The 23002-nt window shown below is 48.0% G+C and overlaps 3 protein-coding genes and 1 pseudogene across 7 annotated transcripts; 2 read left to right on the top strand and 2 right to left on the bottom strand.

Moving 5' to 3' along the window:
* Positions 1-932: 932 nt before the first annotated feature.
* On the bottom strand, positions 933-1578 carry LOC128570295 (high mobility group protein B1-like; annotated as a pseudogene).
* A 2053-nt stretch (positions 1579-3631) lies between these two features.
* On the top strand, positions 3632-7987 carry ARHGEF39 (Rho guanine nucleotide exchange factor 39). Of its 2 annotated transcripts, none has more exons than XM_053569190.1 (9): positions 3632-3903; positions 4070-4164; positions 4437-4557; positions 4783-4901; positions 6217-6287; positions 6816-6944; positions 7101-7330; positions 7574-7662; positions 7852-7987. In XM_053569190.1, the coding sequence occupies exons 1-9, from the start codon at positions 3766-3768 to the stop codon at positions 7865-7867; spliced, it is 1008 nt and encodes a 335-aa protein (XP_053425165.1). In that variant the 5' UTR covers positions 3632-3765; the 3' UTR covers positions 7868-7987. The 2 variants fall into 2 exon arrangements, with proteins under 2 accessions (XP_053425165.1, XP_053425171.1); XM_053569196.1 differs by having other exon boundaries at positions 7855-7987.
* CCDC107 (coiled-coil domain containing 107) lies at positions 7957-11254 on the bottom strand. Of its 4 annotated transcripts, none has more exons than XM_053569244.1 (6): positions 11070-11254; positions 10839-10990; positions 9264-9324; positions 9086-9176; positions 8883-8995; positions 7957-8687 (listed from the first exon to the last, which is right to left on the bottom strand). In XM_053569244.1, exons 1-6 carry the CDS (start codon positions 11173-11175, stop codon positions 8476-8478), a joined length of 735 nt encoding a protein of 244 aa, XP_053425219.1. In that variant the 5' UTR covers positions 11176-11254; the 3' UTR covers positions 7957-8475. The 4 variants fall into 4 exon arrangements, with proteins under 4 accessions (XP_053425219.1, XP_053425217.1, XP_053425227.1 ...); XM_053569242.1 differs by having other exon boundaries at positions 8868-8995; positions 11070-11253; XM_053569252.1 differs by lacking the exon at positions 7957-8687 and adding an exon at positions 8696-8802.
* Positions 11255-19855: 8601 nt separating this feature from the next.
* On the top strand, positions 19856-21437 carry SIT1 (signaling threshold regulating transmembrane adaptor 1). Its single transcript, XM_053569281.1, is given in 6 exon segments — positions 19856-19948; positions 19951-20008; positions 20124-20259; positions 20337-20395; positions 20515-20576; positions 20668-21437. Coding segments are annotated over 6 exon segments (594 nt in total). The 5' UTR covers positions 19856-19903; the 3' UTR covers positions 20902-21437.
* The last annotated feature ends 1565 nt before the right edge of the window (positions 21438-23002 follow it).

Genomic DNA, 23002 nt, shown 5'->3' on the forward strand with positions numbered 1-23002 from the left:
TTAGTTGGCCATATATACATAGATTAATTTCTGGGTTCTCTATTATCTTCTGTAGGTATATGTGTCTATTTTTATGCCAATACCATGCTATTTCACTTACTACAGCTTTGTAGTATATTTTTGAAGTCTGATAGTGTGATGCCTCCAGCTTTGTTCTTTTTGCAAAGGATTGCTTTAGCTATTCAGGGTGTTTTGTGGTTCCATACAAATTTTAGGAATTTTTTTTCTATTTCTGTGAAAAATGTTCTTTTTTTTTAATAAAAAAATTGTATTCACTTAGAAGCATTCAGAATGTCAACAAAACAGCTGCATCTTTTTTTGCAGTTACAGAGTGGTATTCAGTTAACGGAACAACAATTATTTTGTATAAGCTGCATCAGAGACAACTGAAGACGAAAAAACTACCATCCCCATATATAACTAATTTGTGCTGTGCACCAAGAAGAACCTGCTTTAAATTTTCAAGCCAATTTACAGCCCCCATACTGTACCAGGCAAGGTTAGTGGCTATTGAAAATACCACTAGGGGGCGGCGCCTGTGGCTCAGTCGGTAAGGCGCCAGCCCCATATACCAAGGGTGGCGGGTTCAAACCCGGCCCCAGCCAAACTGCAACCAAAAATAGCCAGGCGCTGTGGCGGGTGCCTGTAGTCCCAGCTGCTCGGGAGGCTGAGGCAAGAGAATGGCTTAAGCCCAGGAGTTGGAGGTTGCTGTGAGCTGTGTGAGGCCACGGCAATCTACAGAGGGCCATAAAGTGAGACTCTGTCTCTACAAAAAAAAAAAAAAAGAAAGAAAATACCACTAGGACAGGGCTATCTAAAGACATTCAGTAGTGTGTTAACTATACAAAAAAAAGACTGTACGGTTTAAAAACAAATCTTACACAGCCTTACATTTTAATTTTTTCTTTAAAAGGAGTGAGTTGTGTACAGGGGGGTTAAATGCTTTATAGACAAGGAAAAAAACTGCGTTAGAACCAACTTATTCATCATCGTCATCTTCCTCTTCATCCTCTTTATCTTCCTCATCTTCCTTCTTTTTCTTGCTTTTTTCAGCCTTGACTTTTTCACTGCATCAGGTTTTCCTTTAGCTCGGTATGCAGCAATATCCTTTTTGTATTTTTCCTCCAGCTTTGCAGCCTTCTTTTCATAAGGCTGCTTGCCATCCGCAGCAGTGTTATTCCACATCTCCCCCAGCTTCTTTGCAACGTCACCAATGGACAGGCCAGGATGTTCTCCTTTGATTTTTGGGCGATACTCAGAACAGAACAAGAAAAAGGCCGAAGGAGGCCTCTTGGGTGCATTGGGATCCTTAAACTTCTTTTTTGTTTCCCCTTTAGGAGGGATCTAGGTTTTCATTTCTCTTTCATAATGGGCCTTGTCTGCCTTTGCCATATCTTCAAATTTTCCTTTCTCTTTAGCAGACATGGTCTTCCATCTCTCTGAGCACTTCTTAGAAAACTCTGAGAAGTTGACTGAAGCATCTGGGTGCTTCTTCTTGTGCTCCTCCTGACAAGTTTGCACAAAGAATGCATAGGATGACATTTTGCCTCTTAGCTTCTTAGGATCTCGTTTGCCCATGTTTAGTTATTTTTTCCTCAGCAAGGCACAGAGTGTTCTTTGAAAAATGTTATTGGCTGGGCGGTGCCTGTGGCTCAACGTGGTAGGGCGCCTGTCCCATATGCCAGAGGTGGCGGGTTCAAGCCCAGCCCTGGCCAAAAACCACAAAAAAAAAAAAAAAAAGAAAAGAAAAATGTTATTGGCATTTTGATAGGAATTGAATCTATAGATTGCTTTTGGGTAGCATATCATTTTTTAACTTTTTTTTTTTCAAGACAAAGTCTCACTTTGTCACGCTTGGTAGAGTGCTATGGCATTGTAGCTCACAGCAACCTCAAACTCGTGGGCTCAGGTGATCCTCTTGCCTCAGCCTCCCAGCAGCTGGGACTACAGGCACCTGCCACAATGCCTGGCTATTTTTAGAGATGGGGGGTTTTGCTCAGGCTGATCTGGAACCCATGAGCTCAGGCAAATCTACCTGCCTGGGCCTCCCAGAGTGCTAGGACTACAGGTGTGAGCCACCGTACCCGGTCCAAAATTAACTTTTGTTATATTTAATACCAACTGTATGTTGGTGTATATTTTAAACCAAGTGTATGTTATTACACAAACAGCTTTGTAGCCTGCTTTTTTTTGTCTCAGCAATATGCTTCCTACGTGTGTCCTCCCATATTGATAACTTGTTTATATATATATGTTTTTTTTTTTTTTTTTTTTTGTAGAGACAGAGTCTCACTGTACCGCCCTTGGGTAGAGTGCCGTGGCGTCACACGGCTCACAGCAACCTCTAACTCTTGGGCTTACGCGATTCTCTTGCCTCAGCCTCCCGAGCAGCTGGGACTACAGGCGCCAGCCACAACGCCCGGCTATTGTTGTCGTTGTTGCAGTTTGGCTGGGGCTGGGTTCGAACCCGCCACCCTCGGCATATGGGGCCTGCGCCCTACTCACTGAGCCACAGGCGCCGCCCTTTTTTTTTTTTTTTAAGAGACAGAGTCTCACTTTGTCATCCTTGGTAGAGTGCCCTAGCGTCACAGCTCACAGCAACCTCCAACTCCTGGGCTTAGGCGATTCTCTTGCCTCAGCCTTCCAAGTAGCTGGGACCACAGGCGCCTGCCACAACACCCGGCTATTTTGTTACAAACATTGTGCCAGACATCCTGTTACAAATATTTTTGTTCACATATCTATTTCTTTAGGAGGCATTCCTGGAAGTGGAATTGCTAGGTCAAAAATGTGGCACATTAGATTTCTTTTTTTTTTTTTATTTATTTTTTGTAGAGACAGAGTCTCACTTTACTGCCATCGGTAGAGTGCCGTGGCATCACACAGCTCACAGCAACCTCCAGCTCTTGGGCTTATGTGATTCTCTTGCCTCAGCCTCCCGAGCAGCTGGGACTACAGGTGCCCGCCACAACGCCCAGCTATTTTTCTTGTTGCAGTTCGGCCGGGGCTGGGTTTGAACCCGCCACCCTCGGTATATAGGGCCGGCGCCCTACTCACTGAGTCACAGGCGCCGCCAGAAGATTTCTAATACAAACTAACAAAATGGTACTGCCAATGTGCCCTCTAGGATTATTGCCAATTTTTCAAAAGGCCTAAGTAAGGAAAATACGGTACATTTTATTTTTGACTAGACAGCACTGACTAATCAACTCACATCGGAATCACCAATGCCACAGCACTTCTTTAGTTATTAACACCTGCTGAACAGAAGCTAACTGGCTGTCAGGTTTGGGATCAACATGAAACCAGAAAATTAATCAGTAACTTAAAACCTATATACTTTTGTCCAGGGACCAAAATATTTCAAACCTTGTGGCCTTTAAGGGGTCCTAGTAGGAGTGAAAGCACTGAGAACGACTAGCGTCCCCAACCCCCAGCGTCTGGCATGGGTCCAGGACAGAATCTACAGATTGGACACCGAGGTCCAGCTAGCACGTGCACTCCCAAGTAAGTCTCCTCAAAGTCCAGGCTACTTCCCCACCTTAGTGCTATCCGCCTTGTCCAGGGCCGCGTACCTACAACGCCGCCCTTGCAGCGCAGCTACACTGAGGGGGAGGAGATCCGGCTGAGAGCTGCCGGCCGCCGCGCATGCTTTGTCCCGCTCACTCCCCGCCGGGGCCCCGCCCCACCAGCTGCGGTCCCGGAGCGGTTAGGATTTGAATCTGCGGCGGGCTGCAGCCGGAAGTGTCGGTTCATTAGCTCGGCATGGAGAACCTCGGACTCGGCACCCGGTGTCCATTGCAGGAGCAGCGTGCCCGCTGGGAGCGGAAACGCGCCTGCACCGTCCGGGAGCTGCTGGAGACTGAGCGGCGCTACCAGGAACAGCTGGGGCTTGTGGCCACGGTGGGGGCCTGTATGAGGGAGGGACACCAGGGATGTGGGAGGATCTCTGCGAGGTTGGTGACCCCCTACTATGGTGGTCTTGAGCTATCCTCCTGTATGGAGAGAGCTCGAGCCCTGGGCGTTAGCCTCCTGCAGGCTAAGATACCAGTATTTTCTCCTTCCGCAGTACTTTTTGGGGATCCTGAAAGCCAAAGGGACCCTGCGACCACCAGAGCGCCAGGCCTTATTTGGGTCCTGGGAACTCATCTACGATGCTAGCCAGTGAGTGGAAGAGGCGCGGGGAGAGGGAAGGAGGGAGCGCCCTGGCCACTGGCGGTGCACAGTGCTTGCAGTCAAGACTCAGGCTCATAACGGGAGCCTTTCAATTACCTCACCTTTGGTCTTGGCCTAGTGCCTTAATCTGCAGCATCTTTGCATCTGTATAATGGGTTAGTAACACTACCACCTCAGGGTAGTGCTATCCTCATAAGAGGATTAAATGAGGTTGTGCTTGAGCAATTCTCGGGCTGCCCCTTTACTGCCCTTGCCCACAGACAGCTGCTTCCCTACCTGGAGGGACGATACTGGGGCCCCGGGCTGGAGGGCTTCTGCCGCCACCTGGAGCTCTACACCCAATTTGCTGCCAACGCAGATCGGTCCCAGGCCACCCTGCAGGTAACCTGGAGATGATCTCAAATCTGTCCCCTTTTCCTCTCTTCCTCTTCATCTGAGCACCTAAACTTCATTCAGACATTTCCTGCACTTACAGAGCCCACTGGGTGCTCAGCTCTGTGCTAAGTTTCCCTGTAGGGGGACAGGGTTTCTCTCAGGAGCTTTCACCCAGATGAATACAAGAGAGGATTGGCTTCTCTCCCTGCTGCGAACACTTTCCCCCACCAGGAGCAACTAAAGAAAAACAAATGTTTCCGGAGGTTCGTTAGGCTTCAGGAAAGCCGCCCTGAGTTTGGGGGCCTTCAGCTCCAGGACCTGCTCTCTCTGCCTCTGCAGCGACTCCAGCAGTGAGTGAATTCACTTTGATCTAAACCAGTGGTTATCAACCTTCCTAATGCCGGGACCCTTTAATACAGTTCCTCATGTTGTGGTGACCCCCCAACCATAAAATTATTTTCGTTGCTACCTCATAACTATAATTTTGCTACTGTTATGAATTGTAATGTAAATATCTGATATGCAGGATGTATTTTATTTTTTTTATAGAGACAGAGTCTCACTTTATGGCCCTCGGTAGAGTGCAGTGGCATCACACAGCTCACAGCAACCTCCAACTCCTGGGCTCAAGCGATTCTCTTGCCTCAGCCTCCCAAGCAGCTGGGACTATAGGCACCTGCCACAACACTTTTTGTTGCAGTTCAGCGGGGGCCGGGTTTGAACCCAGCACCCTCCGTATATGGGGCTGGCGCCCTACCTACTGAGCCACAGGCGCTGCCTGATGTATTTTCATTGTTACAAATGGGTTACAACCCACAGCTTGAAAACAAACCTCTCTGCATCTTTGTGAATGCTGCCCTCAGCTTTTTTTTTTTTTTGAGACAGAGTCTCACTTTGTTGCTCTTGGTTGAGTGCCATGGTGTCACAGCTCATAGCAACCCTCCTAAGAAGCTGAGACTACAGGCTCCTGTCAGAATGCCTGGCTATTTTTAGAGACAAGGTCTCATTCTGCCTCAGGCTGGTCTCGAACTTGTGAGCTCAGGCAATCCACCTGCCTCGGTGTCCCAGAGTGCTAGGATTACAGGCATCAGGCACCACACCCAGTCTGCTCTCAGCTTTGTGGGATGCCTTGGGGTCTACCCAAGTTCCCTGACTCTCCCTTAGGCCAAAGTGCTTCTGAAAACCTTTTGCAAAGGTAGACGTGAACCCACTGGAGTACCCAGGGTCTGCAACCTGGGCTCTTAGCTAGGACTGTGGAACTAACTGTACATTAAAGTAATGCGGCCTGTATTAGGGTCTCAGACAGAGTATTTGGAAAAGTCTGTTGAGATGAGGGGCTGCCCTACCTTAGAATTTGTCTCTGGGTTAAGTCTGAGTTAAGTGCTTGTAGTCAAGCTGTCTATAGTATCCTCTTTGACTACCTTTCCACCTGATCTCCCAAATTATGGTCAGTCTCCCATTGACTCTTAAAGGTAGAGTGCAAGAGGGCCATGTGGTGTGAGTCTAGGCTCTGAGTCCCAGCCCATAAGGGGACAACAGCCCATAAGCAGATCTTTCTTGGCCTTGCAACTGAAGTATGTGTAGGGGTGATCTCTGTCAGATGGAGGCAGTGTTGCCTGCTCTACACCTCCTCTAATCATAAGAGTTCCCATTGTACAATTCCAGGTATGAGAATCTCGTTGTTGCTTTGGCTGAAAACACAGGTCCCAACAGCCCTGACTACAAGCAGCTCACATGTAAGTCTTTGCTCTTCTGCAGCTCAGGCAGGAGGCTTCCTCTCCTGTACCTGTTTCTGATTCTGACACCCAACAATGTCTAGTCTGTCCTGTCATTGACATGTATAAAATGTCCCTATTGCCTTGTGTTTTCTTCAAGAAGTTAGGCCCAGGGCAGCGCCCGTAGCTCAGTGGGCAGGGCACTGGCCACATACAATGAGGCTGGTGGGTTCAAACCTGGTCTGGGGCCAGCTAAAACGATGGCAGTTGCAACAACAACAAAAAAATAGCCAGGTATTGTGGCAGGCCCCTGTAGTCTCAGCTACTTGGGAGGTTGAGGCAAGAGAATTGCTTAAACCCAAGAGTTTGAGGTTGCTGTGAGCTGTGATGTCACGGCACTCTACCCAGGATAAGAGTAGACTCTTTTTTTTTTTTTTTGAGACTCTCAAAAAAAAAAAAAAAAGAAGTTAGACCCAGAATGGCCTTTCACCACCACCAGTAACCCAAAGTGAATGTTGTAGGAGAGTAAGGCAGGGGATGTTATTCCAGGGGCTGCCCGGCTGATAAGTGAGACAGCCCAGAGAGTACACACCATTGATCAGAAACAGAAGAATGACCAGCACCTCCGGCGTGTCCAGGCTCTGCTCAGTGGACGCCAGGCAAAGGGGCTTACCTCAGGTAGTCTGCATACTTCCCCTGTAGTACCCAACTGCCCCTTTCTTACCACTTTTCCTCTACAGAGCCAGCACATATTCCCTATTTTCTCAGCTTCCCTTTCCTTCTATCCCATGGGTCCTGGGGCTACACCAGAGTAACAGTTCTCCCAACCCCCAGGGCGCTGGTTCCTACGCCAGGGCTGGCTGCTGGTGGTGCCTCCATATGGGGAGCCTCGACCCCGCATGTTCTTCCTCTTCTCTGATGTGCTCCTCATGGCCAAGCCCCGACCTCCATTGCACCTGCTGCAGAGTGGCACCTTTGCCTGCAAGGCCCTCTACCCCATGGCTCAGTGTCAACTCCACAAAGTGTTTGGCCACTCAGGAGGCCCTTGTGGTGGATTGCTCAGTGTAAGTAATAGGTGGGAAGCCTAGGCTGAGAATATCTTTGAAATTCTTATAGATCGGCTTATCTCATCACCCTGGGTCCCTTTTTCTAGGGACAGAACTGTTTGCACTGAGAGAGGATAGCTGGGGCTTGGTTTCATGTATAGTTCTTGTCTCATCCCTGAATTACCTCCATGGAAACAGCAAGGGCTTCAGCTTTAACTTGGACCTTTCTGAGCCGTGCATTAAGAGGTGGTCTCTCCTTAGCTGTCCTTCCCTCATGAGAAGCTACTGCTCATGTCCACAGACCAGGAAGAGTTGTCACGCTGGTACCACAGTCTGACTTTGGCTATTAGGTAAGTTTAGCCTTCTTGCAGAAGAGTGCTGTGATGAGGCCCATGAGCTGGAAATGAACAGTTCTGATCCTATTTCATGTTCTATATCTGTCTGGGACCCCCTCCCCTGACCAACCCCATGGGTGATCTTGTCTGAACAGAGTGCTTATGCCTGTGCCTATGCCTGGCCTGACTGTCTTCTTTCCACAGCAGCCAGAAGAACTAGTGGAATTTTACAAATTGCAGAACTCAAAATACTTCAGGGATACAAAGGAATCTTCTTCAGTACCAAACAAAACACAGAACCCTTCATGGTTTGACATAAGTTATTTTGTATTTTTCTGGGATCAAGCATGTCTGGGTCATTTGACTAGCTCCTAAGAATCCAGAAACCAAGCCTGACCCAACTAAACCTTTGCTGAACCAGCCCCTAACACAAATGAGGGAATCTGGGGTGGATAAGCTCAGTGCTGTGTCTATGGCCAGTTGTTTGTCAAGGTTGCAACTTTGTAAAAGTGGCTATTTTTATGTTGTGTTTCTATAGATTATTTTCCACTGGATCTTAGTAAAGTGTTTTTTTTTTTCTTGGAAAAATCTCTCTCAGCTTTGCTATTAGTAAAGGGATTTTCAACCCCTGAAGACTGGCATGCTGGTGGCCTCAGGAATATAAGAAAAAGAACTGGAGCTCCCTCTGTCTTTTCTGCTCTCAGAGTGGAAGGCAGCCTCTTTTTGTCCTAATAAGGGAAGCTTCGCAAGAAGGCCCAGATGTCCTTACGCACCTATTATGGGTGTGCACAACCAGCTAGGAGGGAAAAAGCACACAGGAGCACCCAGTCACAAGAACAGACTTTGTTTTACTAAACCCTCAGCTGTTGTCTCACCTTCCCAACTGGGGCGAATGGGGCCCTTTGCTGCAGCCCTGCTGCATCTTCTCCTTAGTCCCTGCTCCACCCCCAAGGAAGTATCTAGGTTCCATGTCTCTGTGCTCCCATTTATGGTCTCCTCCTCGTCCTCTAGGAAGTCCTCAGGAAAGGGTGTGCTGGCTTCTGTGAGGGGAAAGATCAAGAATGTTCCAGTTTGGTGGCGCCTGTGGCTCAAAGGAGTAGGGCACCAGCCCCATATGTCGGAAGTGATGGGTTCAAACCCAGCCCCAGCCAAAAACTGCAAAAAAAAAAAAAAGAATGTTCCAGTTTTAGGGACTTTGTCTCCATGCCCACCAGACTCACCTCTCAACCCTGTACCTGGTTCTGGAACCTCCATGCCCTTGTCTTGTTTGTTATCTTGTAGCAGCTGGTGGATGGTCCATAGCTTCATGTTCAGAAGTTCCTGCTGGGCTCCAGCAAGAGTGGTCACACTGCAGAAATATCCACTCAGGGCCTACCCAATCTATGTCCCCATTCCTCCCCCTACCACCGCCTCTCCACAAATTAATTGCTCTCCTCACCGCTCAAAAAGGGGGTCCAGCTGGGCCATCAAATTGTTCAGGTGCTGCTCTGTCTGGGTCACTTGTTGTGTCAGCTGAGCCAGCTGTCGCTCTGGAGATAAGGGAGAAAAAAGGGACATTGGTTACTTTCTTTTACTGGGCCTGCCCCCCACCAAGCACAGATCTCTGCTAGACCCACCTAACTGCAGTGATTGCTTCTTGCCTGCCTCCTCTTGGAGAACTGTGGCCTCCTCTTTTCCCTGTTGTGGGAGAAGGAAACAATAATACTGCAGCAATAAGGTTTTGCTCCATCACCTCAGTCTCCAAAGCCAGTAAGGGGAAGAGCATAATTTAGGGTTGAGAAAGCCATTGGTTTTTACCTCAGAATCACAATCACTTCTAATCTAGTTCCTCTCCCAGGATATGAAGCAACTTGTCAATATGCATCACACATGGTCATTCAATCTGCTGAAACATTTCTAGGAATGAGCAACTCTTCCCCAGTTTGACAAAGGTCTGCTTGTTGTTAGTTCATATACAAAGCCAGAATTTGTCCTTCATGTATCTTCTTTTCAACAGTGTTGATTAGAGACCTCCAAAATGTCTCTTCACCATGGTAGCCCCTTAGGAATTTGAAGACAATGGTCATATGCCCCACCCTATCTTCCATTGTCTTTTCTGGTTTATTCAGTCTTTTTAGTCAGTGATCATTTCACATGGTTTTCTCTGGTTGCTTCACTGAGCATGCTGTATTTTTTTTTTTTTTTAGAGACAGAGTCTTACTATGTTGCCCTTGGTAGAGTGCTCTGGTTTCATAGCTCACAGCAACCTCCAACTCCTGGGCTTAGGCGATTTCTCTTGCCTCAGCCTCCCAAGTAGCTGGGACTACAGGCACCAGCCACAACGCCCAGCTATTTTTTGTTGTAGTTTGGTGAGGGCCGGGTTTGCCCACCACCCTTGGTATATGGGGCCGGCGCCCTACCCACTGAGCCACAGGCGCCACTCGAGCATGCTGTATTCTTAAAGCAGTGCACTGAAAAGAATAAAATTCTCTTGAAGTGTTCTGATCCCCATACAAAGCACAATACCTTGTCCTAGCATTGATTTGGGAAGTGAGTTTTCACATCATACAATTGGAATGCCTAAGTCTCTGAGAGCTGCTGCTAAGTCATGTTTCTTCCACACTGTACTTGGGCCCAATAATAGAATTTATCTACTCTTGTTAAATTTCATTATTCAGTTCTGTCATCCCAGTCTGTCAAGTCTACTTGGAATCATTATTAGCTAGTTCTTATGGTTTCATATCCACATTTGTTCAAGCCTCTTATTTCCTAATGCAAGTAAGTGATAGGATCAGGGCTGAAGATACACCACCGAGGGCACTTTCTATTTTAATTCAATCCACCAAAATGTACTGTGAACTCAAACTTACAGGCTTTCTTCCCAAGGAGAATGTAAGCCTGCCTGGCATCTTGAACTGTAGAAACACTGGCTGCACAAACAACAGTTTACTCCAAAGTCAGGACTGCACTTTCGTAGTATGGGCATTAAGTAGGTTCAAATCCCAGCTCCACAAGTTACTAGCTCTGGGCGACCTCGAGGTCTTTGGATTGTGAGAGGATTAAGTGTGATCATTATTTACAATTTACTCAGCGCAGTATGATACCTTGCCCCTACACTGTCGGGAAGCCAAGGAACGTATCTCGTTCTTGGTACCACAGCGCCCCCACGGGAGATTCAGGTCCATGGCACCCCACCCCCGGCCGTCCCGCACCTGCAAACACTTGTATAGCACGAAAGCCACGACGGCCGCAGTGTACAGCGCCCCCAAAGGCAGCGCCCCAGCCCGGGCCCGCTCGCGCTGGTCCTTGGGTGGCGGCCGCTTCCGGGGTTCTGTGGCCTCAGAGTGGACCTGGGCTGGGTCCCCTGTAGAAGGAAGGCAGAAGTCAGCTGATCTGGGACCTGTGGGCACTCCTAGCCTCCCTCCAGCAGCCCTCGCTGGTACCTGGGTGTGCCCGGATGTCGGGGCTGGCGCGGGCTCCGAGGACCCTGGGCAGCGCAGACACGAGTAGCAGCCCCAGCAAGCCTGAGAGCGAGACCACCCCCGCCATTGCCGGCCCACAGACAGGGCCCCAGCCGCACCAAGCCACTCAGGCTTTAGTGGTCTGCCCCAGTGCGCACGCGCACACGCGCAGCCGCGAGGGTTCGGCTCACAGCTTCCCAGGTGGCCACGCCTACACAGCGTTGGGCGGGGCCACATAGTATTTGCATAAACCGTGTCATTCTCGTTTCTTACATTTGTTCATTTATGTTTTATGTTTTCTAATAGTCACAATATCTCTAGAAGCCTACAATATTAGAAAATTATGCCATAATGTGGTTTATTTTTATATTCCACGCCCCCCCCCCCACAACTTTCTCACCATAACCGACAGAAAAAATTCCTATTAGGTATATAAGAACAAAGAAGCACCATGTTTAACAAGCAGGTCGTGCTGAAGGCCTGTTTCCTAGGCTACACACGGAGGACTGGTTCCTTGTCTTTCTGCCTAGGGGAAAGTCCCCGGACTTGTGGCAGAGAGTGCCCCGTGCACGCGCACGCAGATTCTCCTCCGTTTCTCACTTCCTGATACCCGCCAAGAAGCGACTTTCGCTGAGCGGCGTGGTGCGGAGGCGTCGTCCGTCAACTCTACTAGTTACGCAGGCAGCGCGTGTCTTAGCGCGCCAACCACACGGGGCTCATTCTCAGCGCGGCTACGTTTTTGCTCCTGTATCTTGAGCTTCTTCCCTTTCAAATAAGGACCCCTTTCTAATGCCTTTAATATACTCCTGTACCCTAGTATTTTGAGTCCCTTATTTCTATAAGAACCCCATCTTCCGGGCGGCGCCTGTGGCTCAAAGAGTAGGGCGCCGGTCCCATATGCCAGAGGTGGCGGGTTCAAACCCAGCCCCGGCCAAAAACCACAAAAAAAAAAAAAAGAACCCCATCTTCCACCACCCTCTTTATCTGGCAAATGCCTTTAATAACCGCCACTTATTGTGTATAAAATATTATGGACTCTGCCTGGGCTGGTAATCCTGCCTTCTATACTCTAGAGCAGGTGAATTTTGTAAAGTTAATTATGCCCTCTGTGCCTTAGTTTCCACTCTGAAGAATGGAGACATAATAATATGCATGGACTTCAAGAGGTGTTATGATGATTAAGTCAGAAAATATAAGCAAAATGCTCAAAATCGTGCCTAGCCATTAGTGATTTTATTTTATTTTTAATTTATTATTTATTTTTGAGACAGAGCCTCAAGCTCTGGGTAGAGTGCCAGGGTGTCACAGCAACCTCCAACTCCTGGGCTTAAGCGATTCTCTTGCCTCAGTCTCCCAAGTAGCTGGGACTACAGGTGCCTGCCACAATGCCCGGCTGTAGTTGTCATTGTTGTTTGGCAGGCCCAGGCTGGATTCGAACCCGCCAGCTCTAGGCGAATGTGGCTGGCGCCTTAGCTGCTTGAGCTACAGGCGCAGAGCCCATTAGTGATTTTAATCATTACCCAGCAGCTACTGTGAGGCAGGCAGATAAAATTATATTGACTCTCTCCGCCGCTATTCCCTCTCTACACAGTTGACTTCTACACAACCTTCAGCTCTTAGCTCCTGAGTTCCCTTCATTCAGAGCGCTTAATCCAACTTCTAATTCATTCGCTAGTGCAGCTGTTTTACTTTATTCAGCACCACTAGACTGTACCACCAGGATAGGGGTCACGTCTCTCTCTCTTTTTTTTTTTCCCCTCACCATTTTACTCCCAGAGCTTAGCACAGCACCTGGAGGTAGCAGGCACTCGATGAATCCTTGTGGAATGAAACTGATGAATGTTCAAAAAGACCTAACATAATTGAGCTCTTTCAAAGAAATGAGGAAACTGCCATTTAAGAAGGTTAAGTAAGCCAATTAATCAGGTAGGACGCAGGGCAGAGATTCCGGTCTTTTTCTACCTCTCGCTATACCATCTACTTCACCAGCCTTTCTGCCTCCTGGCCTTCAACAACTTCTCCAGGCCAACAGGTATTTCTCCCTCTCTTCCACCTTGTCTTTGCCTGGGATGCACAGGGTCATCTTCCCAACAAGACCAAGAGCTCTCTGAGGAAAGAAACCATGTTGCATTCACATTTCTGTGTGCAGAACTTGGCACGTAAACAGGCAATGGGTACATGTGTTAAGTAAACGAATGAACTATGAGTGCACTCGGAAGTTGTCACAGACTAGTTTACTATCCATAAGCAGCCTGGATACTCAGTTCAGGGTAATCCAAACGCTCAGTCTAAGCCAGTTGGCATGGTCAATGTAAATAAGAGGTTTAGGCATTGTCAAATAGGATAAGTGCCCCTCCATGATTATTGCCTTTATGAAACTCCGGCACTATTGCCAGATCTTCTGATTTCCTCTCCAAATAATCAACAAATTAGGATTTTTCAAATTGGACATCTCTCAATTTTTGTGTTGATAAGCAATCAGTGGCATACTTAGCACATATGACTCCATATGGATCATTTTTTTAAAACTCTCTATGATGAAATTATTTTTAGTAATAATTATGAAATGAAATGAATAATAAGGGTCAGAAAAGAAACTCAGACAATAAATATTTTATTTTATTGGCTGCGCACAGTGGCTCATACCTGTAATCCTAGCACTCTGGGAGGCTGGGGCAGGTGGATCGCCTGAGCTCAGGAGTTCTAGCTCAGCCTGAGCAAGAATGAGACCCCATCTCTACTAAAAATAGAAAAACTAGCAGGGTATAGTGGCACCTGTAGTCACAGCTACTGAGGAGGCTGAGGCAAGAGAATAATTTGAGCCCAATAGTTTGAGGGTGCTGTGAGATATGATGCCACAGCACTCTCTACCCAGGGTATCAAAAATTTTTTTCTTTTATTGAACTTTGTAGGTATAAAAATACAGTCATATGGGCAGCACAAGCAGTGGGTAGGGTGCCAGCCACATATACCAAGGCTGGCCAGTTCAAGCCCAGCCTTGACCAGTTCAACAGCAATGACAACTGCAACAAAAAAGTAGCTGGGCATTGTGGTGGGAACCTGTGGTCCCAGCTACTTGGGAGGCTGAGGCAAGAGAATCACTTGAGCCCAAGAGTTTGAGGTTGCTGTGAGCTGTGATGTCACAGCACTCTACTGAGGGTAGCATAGTGAGACTGTCTAAAAAAAAAAAAATAATAAAATAAAAATACAATCATGAAACACTTAATGATAGAGATATGTGCTGATAAATGTGACATTAGGTGGTATTGTCATGTGCAAGCAACAGAGTGCACTTTCACAAGCCTAGATGGTGGAGCCTACGACCAACCTAAATTATATGGTATAGCCTTTGTTCAATGCTCTTAGGCTACAAACCTGTACAGCATGTTACTGTACAGAATATTGTAGGCAACTGTAACATAATGGTATTTGTTTTTTTTGTTTTTTTGGGTTTTTTTGTAGAGACAGAGTCTCACTGTACCGCCCTCGGGTAGAGTGCCGTGGCGTCACACGGCTCACAGCAACCTCTAACTCTTGGGCTTACGTGATTCTCTTGCCTCAGCCTCCAGAGCAGCTGGGACTACAGGCGCCCGCCACAACGCCCAGCTATTTTTTTGTTGCAGTTTGGCCGGGGCTGGGTTTGAACCCGCCACCCTCGGCATTTGGGGCTGGCGCCCTACTCACTGAGCCACAGGCGCCGCCCCAACATAATGGTATTTGTTTATCTAAACATATTTAAACATAGAAAAGGTACAGTAAAAATAAGGTATTATAATCTTATGGGGTCATATATATGGTCCATTGTTGATTGAAATGTTATGCATTGTGTGTGTGTGTGTGTACATACAGTTAAATATTTTAAATTAAATATTACAAGTCAAGAAAAAAGGTAATAGATTAATACTTTTTCAAAAGGAATGGAAAACTTGTACGTACATATTGATTAGTCTGAGTAAGGACTAGCATTACAATTTCTGTTTTTGATCTTTAACTTCCGCAAATTTGTATAAAGTAATCTTTGCATATTCAATTATAACCAGGCTATGTGCAATGGCTCATACCTGTAATCCTACCATTCTGGGAGGTGGAGGCAGGTGGATTGCCTGAGCTCAGGAGTTCCAGACCACCCTGAGCAAACGTTGAGACCCCATCTCTACTAGAAAAACTAGTGCAGTGTTGTGGTAGGTGCCTGTAGTCCCTGCTGCTTAGGAAGCTGAGGCAAGAGGATCAGTGGAGCCCAAGAGTTTGAGATTGTGAGCTGAGACACCATGGCCCTTACCCAGGGCACAGAGTGAGACTCAAAAAAATAAAAAATAAAGTGGTGTCTGTGGCTCAGTGGGTAGGGTGCTGGCCCCATCTACTAAGGGTGCTGGGTTCAAACCTGGCCCTGGCCAAAAAAAAAAAAAAAAGCCAGGCATTCTGGCAGGCGCCTGTAGTCCCAGCTACTCGGGAGGCTGAGGCAAGAGAATTGCCTAAGCCTAGGAATTGGAGGTTGCTGTGAGCTGTGTGACGCCATGGCACTCTACTGAGGGCGATAAAGTGTATCTGTCTCTACATAATAAATAAATAAATAAAGGCTTGGCGCCTGTGGCTCAAGCTGTGAAGGCACCAGCCACATACACTTGAGCTGGCGGGTTCAAATCCAGCTTGGGCCGGCCAAAAAACAATGCCAGCAGCAACCAAGAAATAGCCAGGCATGTGGTGGGCGCCTCAGCTACTTGGGAGGCTGAGGCAGGAGAATTGCTTGAGCCCAGGAGTTGGAGGTTGCTGTGAGCTGTAATGCCACAGCCCTCTACCCAGGGCGACAAAGTAAGACTCTATCTCAAAAAAAAAAAAAAAAAAAAAGATGATTTACCTGCAGAAAATGGAGAAACTAAAACTGAGGAGAGTCCCTCACTGATGAAGCAGGAGACAAAGAAGCCAAGGCTGATTAATACCATGTCTTATCAGTGGTCCCTGTCTCCCTTCTTGTACAATCCAGAGGAATATTTTTATCAACTACTTTATAAATGCTAGTTTTTTAGTAGCTTTAGAAACATTTCTAAGAAGGAGGGAATCCCACTTCATTCATTTTTTAAGAGTAAATGCTTTTTTTTAAAAGGTGAAATCATTTGCTGGTTGTTTATTTTTTGGTACCAACAGAAAATGTGTGGGATGTTGAATTATGGGAAGCTTTGACTGTCTTGGGTGTCAGCTTAACAGTCCATAGGTGGGTGGTTAGTTCATATATCCATTTTTTCTTTCTTTTTTTTTTTTTTGAGACAGAGCCTCAAGCTGTCACCCTGGGTAGAGTGCCATGGCATCACAGCACACAGCAACCTCTAACTCCTGGGCTCAAGCGATTCTCCTGCCTCAGCCTCCCAAGTAGCTGGGACTACAGGTACCCGCCACAATGCCTGGCTATTTTTTGGTTGCAGCTGTCATTATTGTTTGGCGGGCCCGGGCTGGATTCGAACCTGCCAGCTCAGGTGTATGTGGCTGGCGCCTTAGCCGCTTAAGCCACAGGTGCCAAGACTAGTTTATATATCCTATAGAGCCTAGTTTATATATCCTATAATACAAAGCATACTAAAAGGCAATATGGAGTCCCAGTCCTGCATTTAATGTCTTGAACATTTTTAATTACTTCTATTCCCATGTTGTTTTTTAGTAGAATTGTTTCCTGAAGAAAACCACTCCTTGATCATGGCTCTCCTTGTCAGAATTGTGTTAACTCAGGCCAGGCATGGTGGCTTGTGCCTGTAATCCTAGCACTCTGGGAGGCCAAGGCAGTTGGCTTGCTTGAGGTCAGGTGTTTGATACCAGCCTGAGCAAGAGTGAGACCCTGTCTCTACTAAAAATAGAAAAATTATGGGTGGCGCCTGTGGCTCAAGGGAGTAGGATGCTGCCCCGTATACCGGAGGTGGCGGGTTCAAACTCAGCCCCAGCCGAAAACGCAAAAAAATAAAAAATAAAAAGAATAAAAAAATAGAAAAATTAGCCAGTGTCATGGCTGGTGCCTGTAGTTCCAGCAACTTGGGAAGCTGAGATGTGAATATCTCTTGAGCCCAAAGAGTATGAGGTTGCTGTGAACTATGATGATGCCACAGCACTCTACCCAGGGCAACAGAGTCAGACTCTGTCTCAAAAGAAAAAAAAAAGAATTGTGTAGCTCTGTAATATCTTTGGTTGTGGTAGTCAGTTTGTTTTCCTAATAACTTTGTTCATGTGCTATGAAAGACTGAAAATTTGAGTATGTAGGATCTATGGTAATAAACTGTGAATTGGTGGGAACACTCTATCAACATTTGAAGATACCTAGTACTTGATATCCTCTTAAGGAAATTTTTTCTCCAAATTTTAAACTGGAAAGTCACTGGAAAAAAAATTTTTTTTAATTGAGACAGAATCTCACTTTGTCTCCCTCTGTAGAGTGCTATGGCCTCATAGCTCACAGCAACCTCAAACTCTTGGGCTCAAGTGATTCTCTTGCCTCAGCCCCCTAGTAGCTGGGCCTATAGGCACCTGCTACAATGCCCGGCTATACTGGAAAAATTTTTTAGAAAAGAATTACAATATATGGCTTTTTAGATTTTTGGTACATATGTTAAGAAGTGTGTACAAATTGAAATGTCTGTACTGATCCTCAACCACCAATAAAATCTCAATGACAAAAGAAAAAAAGATTTATTGGAACTTGGTGATAATAAAGACAATTGATTTTTAGTCCATTTCATTTTTAAAAAATTCTCTACAGGCTCGGCACCTGTGGCTCAAGCGGCTAAGGCGCCAGCCACATACACCTGAGCTGGCAGGTTCGAATCCAGCCTGGGCCACCAAACAACAATGATGGCTGCAACCAAAAATAGCCAGGCGTTGTGGCAGGCACCTGTAGTCCCAGCTACTTGGGAGGCAGAGGCAGGAGAATCGCTTGAGCCCAGGAGTTGGAGGTTGCTGTGAGCTGTGATGCTATAGCACTCTGCCCAGGGCGACAGCTTGAGGCTCTGTCTCAAAAAAAAAAAAAAATTCTCTACAGACAATGTACCCCCTTGCTGCCACGAGCCCAAGAAGCTGGACTTCTTCCACCCCCATTGTGTGCATGTCACTGCAATGAATTGAAATTTTAAAAAATGGGCTGGACAAAACACATCTCTGACTTTTGGTCTAGGGTTTATATTTGAAACTTAAAATCTCTCTTCCCACATCAATAGCCTCCCCTGTGGTTAGGCTGTCCCCAGCCAGAGCAGGCAGCCCTCTTCTTGAGGTGAACAGGTGCAAAACCAAAGTTCAGTTTCCCAGGGTGGTCCTGAGGCAGAGATTTATTTAATGCAATTAAATATTGAGAGTTAGAGTTCATAGGGACAATTTGGATAGAGTGTGTCAGAGGTGGCTTTCTGCTGTCCCCCAAACTGTAATACTAATAATAATGACAATAACAAGGACCATCTAAAGGCCCAGCGTGGTAGTTCATGACTGTAATCCCAGCACTTTGGGAGGCCAAGGTGGGTGGATCACCTGAGCTCACAGTTTGAGACCAGTCAGAACTAGAGCAAGACCCCATTTCTGAAAATAGCAGGCGTTGTGGTGGGCACCTGTAATCCCAGCTACTTGGGAAACTGAGGCAAGAGAATTGCTTGAGCCATAAGAGTTAGAGGTTACTGTGAGCTATGATGCCAGGGCACACTACCAAGGATGACAAAGTGAGACTCTATCTCAAAAAACAAAACAAAACAAAACAGGGACCATCTAAACACCTCCTCTCAGATCAGCTTCAGACATGGTGAGGTTGCAGGTACCCAGAGGCTCCATTTTAAAACATGCTCTTTGGCCAGGCTCAGTGGCTTACACCTGTAATCCTAACACTTTGGGAGATGAGGTGGGTGGATTGCTTGAGCTCAGATGTTCACAACCACCATGAACAAGAGCGAGACCCTGTCTCTCCTAAGTAGAAAAACTAGCTGGGCGTTGTGCCTGGCACCTGTAGTCCCAGCTACCTGGGAGGCTGAGGCAAGGGGATCATTTGAGCCCAAGAGTTTGAGGTTGGTGTCAGCTATGATGCCCTGGCACTCTACCCAGGGCGACAGAGTGAGACTCTGTGTCACAAAATTAAAATAAATAAATAAGTAAAACATATTCTTTGGGCTCGGTGCCTGTAGCTCAGCAGCTGGGGCGCCAGCCACATGCACGGCAGAGATGGTGGGTTTGAATCCAGCCCGGGCCTGCCAAACAACAATGGCAACTACAACCAAAAAATAGCTGGGTGTTGTGTCGGGCACCTGTAGTCCCAGCTACTTGGGAGGCTGAGGCAAGAGAATCACTTAAGCCCAAGAGTCTGAGGTTGCTGTGAGCTGTGACGCCATAGTACTCTACCAAGGGTGACAAAGTGAAACTCTTATCTCAAAAATAACCAAAAAACCAAAAACAAAACAAAACATGCTCTTTGAGGAATACATTCTCCCCCATGGGACTCAGAGTTGGGGCAGGAGGTAGGCATATTGGGGCAGTATACGTGCTCCTGTCCTAGTTGGTCCTGCCCCATGCCACCTTTGCCCCTTAGAATCTTCAGGGGCTCACCCACATGTGGCACAGTGCACTCAGGCCTGCTTCTCTTCTTGAGTGGGCGCAGAAGACCACGGGGACCGGGGGAGCTCAGGAGCTGCAGGAGTGGCACAGGTGCAGGCACAGGGCGGGGTCTTTGTTCTTTTGCTCATCCCTGCCCTCCCCCTTCCTCCCCGGAAACCAGTGACTTTGCCACCACCAGTATTGGGGATGCTGAGCTGTGGGGGCCAGGCCCAGGGCAGGGATGGAGTAAGGGGGGCTGTGGTAGCTGTCAGGCCATGAACCGGACCAGCCGTTGGCTCTGGGCACTGTGCTCATGGACTCAGCTCTCACATCAGCAGCCATGAGCAGAAGTGACAACTGCACGGATCTACTAGTGCTGGGTGAGCTGGGCGGGGCAGGGGTTCCCGGGGGAGGGGTCATGTGGCCCCACGTCCCACTTGCTGGCACCTGGAGGTTGGGCTGGGCAGCAATCATCTCATCCTCTTTTATCCACAGGTATTCCCCGCGTAACCCAGGCTTGGGGACTGTGGGCCCTCTTAGGGGTTGTGACGCTGCTGCTTCTCATCTCATTGGCTGCCCACTTGTCCCAGTGGAGCAGAGGCTGGAGCAGGAGCCATCTGGGACAGGGACGGTGAGTGAGGACATCAGGAGTGTGTTGATTGAGAGTTCCCTCAGAAGTCCCCACTCATCCCCCAAACTCTCTTGCAGCTCTGGAGGGTCTGTGGAAGAGGTCCCCCTGTATGGGAACTTGTATTATCTCCAGACAGGTAGGGAGCCGGCAGTGCAGGGGAGGATGGTGGTCTCAGAGGCCAGGTCCTGGGTGGGCGGGACAAGGACATGCAAGAGGAGAAAGCAGCAGCTGACCAGATTCCTGCTCCTTGCCCAGCACGGCTAAATCAAGAACCAGGGCCAGATCAGCAGGCTCCAAGCCCTGGAGGCCCTGCCAGGGTGAGTCAGCTATGGCTGAAAAAAAGGGGAGGGAAAGAGGTTGGGGGCTTTTTTGAGGGTCCAGTGAATTCTAATGGCCGTACATCTCCAGGCTGCAGAGGAGGTGATGTGCTACACCAGCCTGCAGCTGCGGCCTCCTCTGGGCCGGATCCCTACTCCCGGGACTCCCATCAAGTACTCCGAGGTGGTGTTGGACTCTGAGCCAAAGCCCCAGACCTCAGGCACGGAGCCCGAGCTCTACGCCTCGGTGTGTGCCCAGACCCGCAGGGCCCGGGCCTCCTTCCCTGACCAGGCCTATGCCAACAGCCAGCCCGCGGCCAGCTGAGATGGAGGGCCTGGCCCGGCGGGGCGTGCACTGCCTGGCCTTCCAAGCAGCAAGGCATGATTGTTCCCCAACCAGCCCGGAAAGACTGAGCATCATGGCCTAGTCACAGGATGTGATCTACCCTGACCTTCCTATCATAACTGCCAGGAAGACATTTCAGGAAAATCATTTCTTGAGGATGGAGGAGCAAAGGCTGTGGCCCCCTCCTCACCCCATTTTTCTATCTGTTCCTCTCAGCCCCCAAACTCCCAGGTTCTCACTTCCCCCTTCTTCCGGAGTTTAACCGGATCCTTCCTCCACCCCCAGAGTCTACCCCTGACACCCGTGTCTCCTCAGGCACAGGAAGTGGTCGGGGGGGAGGGGTAAAAGCCTGAAAGGGTGTGGATGGGTATGTCCCTTGGAAGCCTGCAAGGGGGGGTCCTATCACCTAGAGACCTGGGACCCAAGTCTGTCTTCTGACCTGACAACCCTGACAGGTCTTCAACCTGCTGTTTATGTTGCATCCCCAAGTATTCAAATAAAACTTCTCAAAAAGTGTTCAGACTTTACCTAGAGGGCTGCAGAATAGCAACAGGCCCCTCATGTGGGGTGTAGGATTTTTGCTGTCTGTACAGAGCACTTCTGAGGGTGCCTAGCTGGGAACAAGGAACCAGGAGGAGCTGCCACACCAACATTGCAGAGATGGGTGCCAGGGGAGGAGGCTGGAGCCCAGCTCCTCAGCTGCTCTTAAGGCTGCTAGAACATCCCTAGGATCTGCCCTTACAGTCACCAACTCCCCCCTCGGTCTGCAAGCTCACCAGTCCCTGACTACTCTCCCATGACCTCTATAACTGTACTGCCACCTCCACAACCTGCCAGCCTAGCCCCTCCATGGCCCTTGTCCCCTAAAAGTCCCACCTATACCCCTGTTTTGGCATCAGTACTCCCGTCTGCACTCTCAGCATATACACATATCTTCACAGGCCCTCTCATCACCCCTTCACTATGGCAACAGTCCACCCCATCTCCACGTCCCTCAGTTGTCATCTACAGTCCTGGCAACAGCTTTGCTTGTCTCCACTTCCATTTTAATCCCCATCCAATCAGCCTTGCCTCCATCCATCACTTGCTTAATTCTTAACCCCAGCCTCCTACACCACCTAGCAGGCTGCCATGGGCAGGCAGCACAGAGGGTAGAACTGTGGGCTTAGGAACTAGATTGCCTGAGTTGAAATTCCACATCTGCTACTTACCAGCTGTGTGTTCTTAAGCTACTGGGCCTTGTTTCTGAATTTTAAGATAGGGAGGAAATTAATGATGCTTATTTCATTTTTTTATTATTAGTCTTTGAGACAGAGTCTCACTCTGTTGTCCCTGCCCAGAGTGTCCTGGTTTCACCCTTGATCACAATAACCTCAAACTCCTGGGCTCAAGCAATCCTCCTGCCTCAGCCTCCTGCATGGCTGGGACTACAGGCGTCTGCCACAACCACTTGGCTAATTTTTCTATTTTTTTTTTTGAAGAGACAGCATCTCACTCTTGCTCAGGCTGGTCTTGAACTTCTGAATGCAAGGAATCCTCCCATCATGGCTTCCCAGAGTGCTAGGATTATAGGGGTATGCCATCACAGCCAGCCAATGATGTCTATTTAAAAAAAAAAAAAAAAGGCTGCTGTGAGGCTTAAATGAATTGCTATATGTAGAGCACTTGGAAGACAATGGGTGCTCAATAATGCTAAGTATTACTAAAATGAGAAAAATATAGGGTCTTCTATAGGAGCTCATAGGTACAGTGACTTGTGAGGATAGACACGGCATGTAATAGGAGTTTGCTAGGAGAAGTGAAGGACAGAAATGTTCCAGGCAGAAGGAACGACAAAGCAAAGGTGAGGCTTCTTTAGATGAGGTGACAGAAATGCATTCAGCATGGCTGAAGGGTTATGATAGGGTAGGGTTAGGCAGAAATGGCAAGATGCTGCCCGCACCGCCAGCCGCATACACCAGAACTGGCAGGTTCGAACCCAGCCCAGGCCTGCCAAACAACAAGGACAACTACAACAAAGAAATACCCGGGTGTTGTGGAGGGCGCCTGTAGTCCCAGCTACTAGGGAGGCTGAGGCAAG

Source organism: Nycticebus coucang, chromosome 2 (assembly GCF_027406575.1).
Source record: "Nycticebus coucang isolate mNycCou1 chromosome 2, mNycCou1.pri, whole genome shotgun sequence".
Classification (NCBI taxonomy): Eukaryota; Metazoa; Chordata; class Mammalia; order Primates; family Lorisidae; genus Nycticebus; species Nycticebus coucang.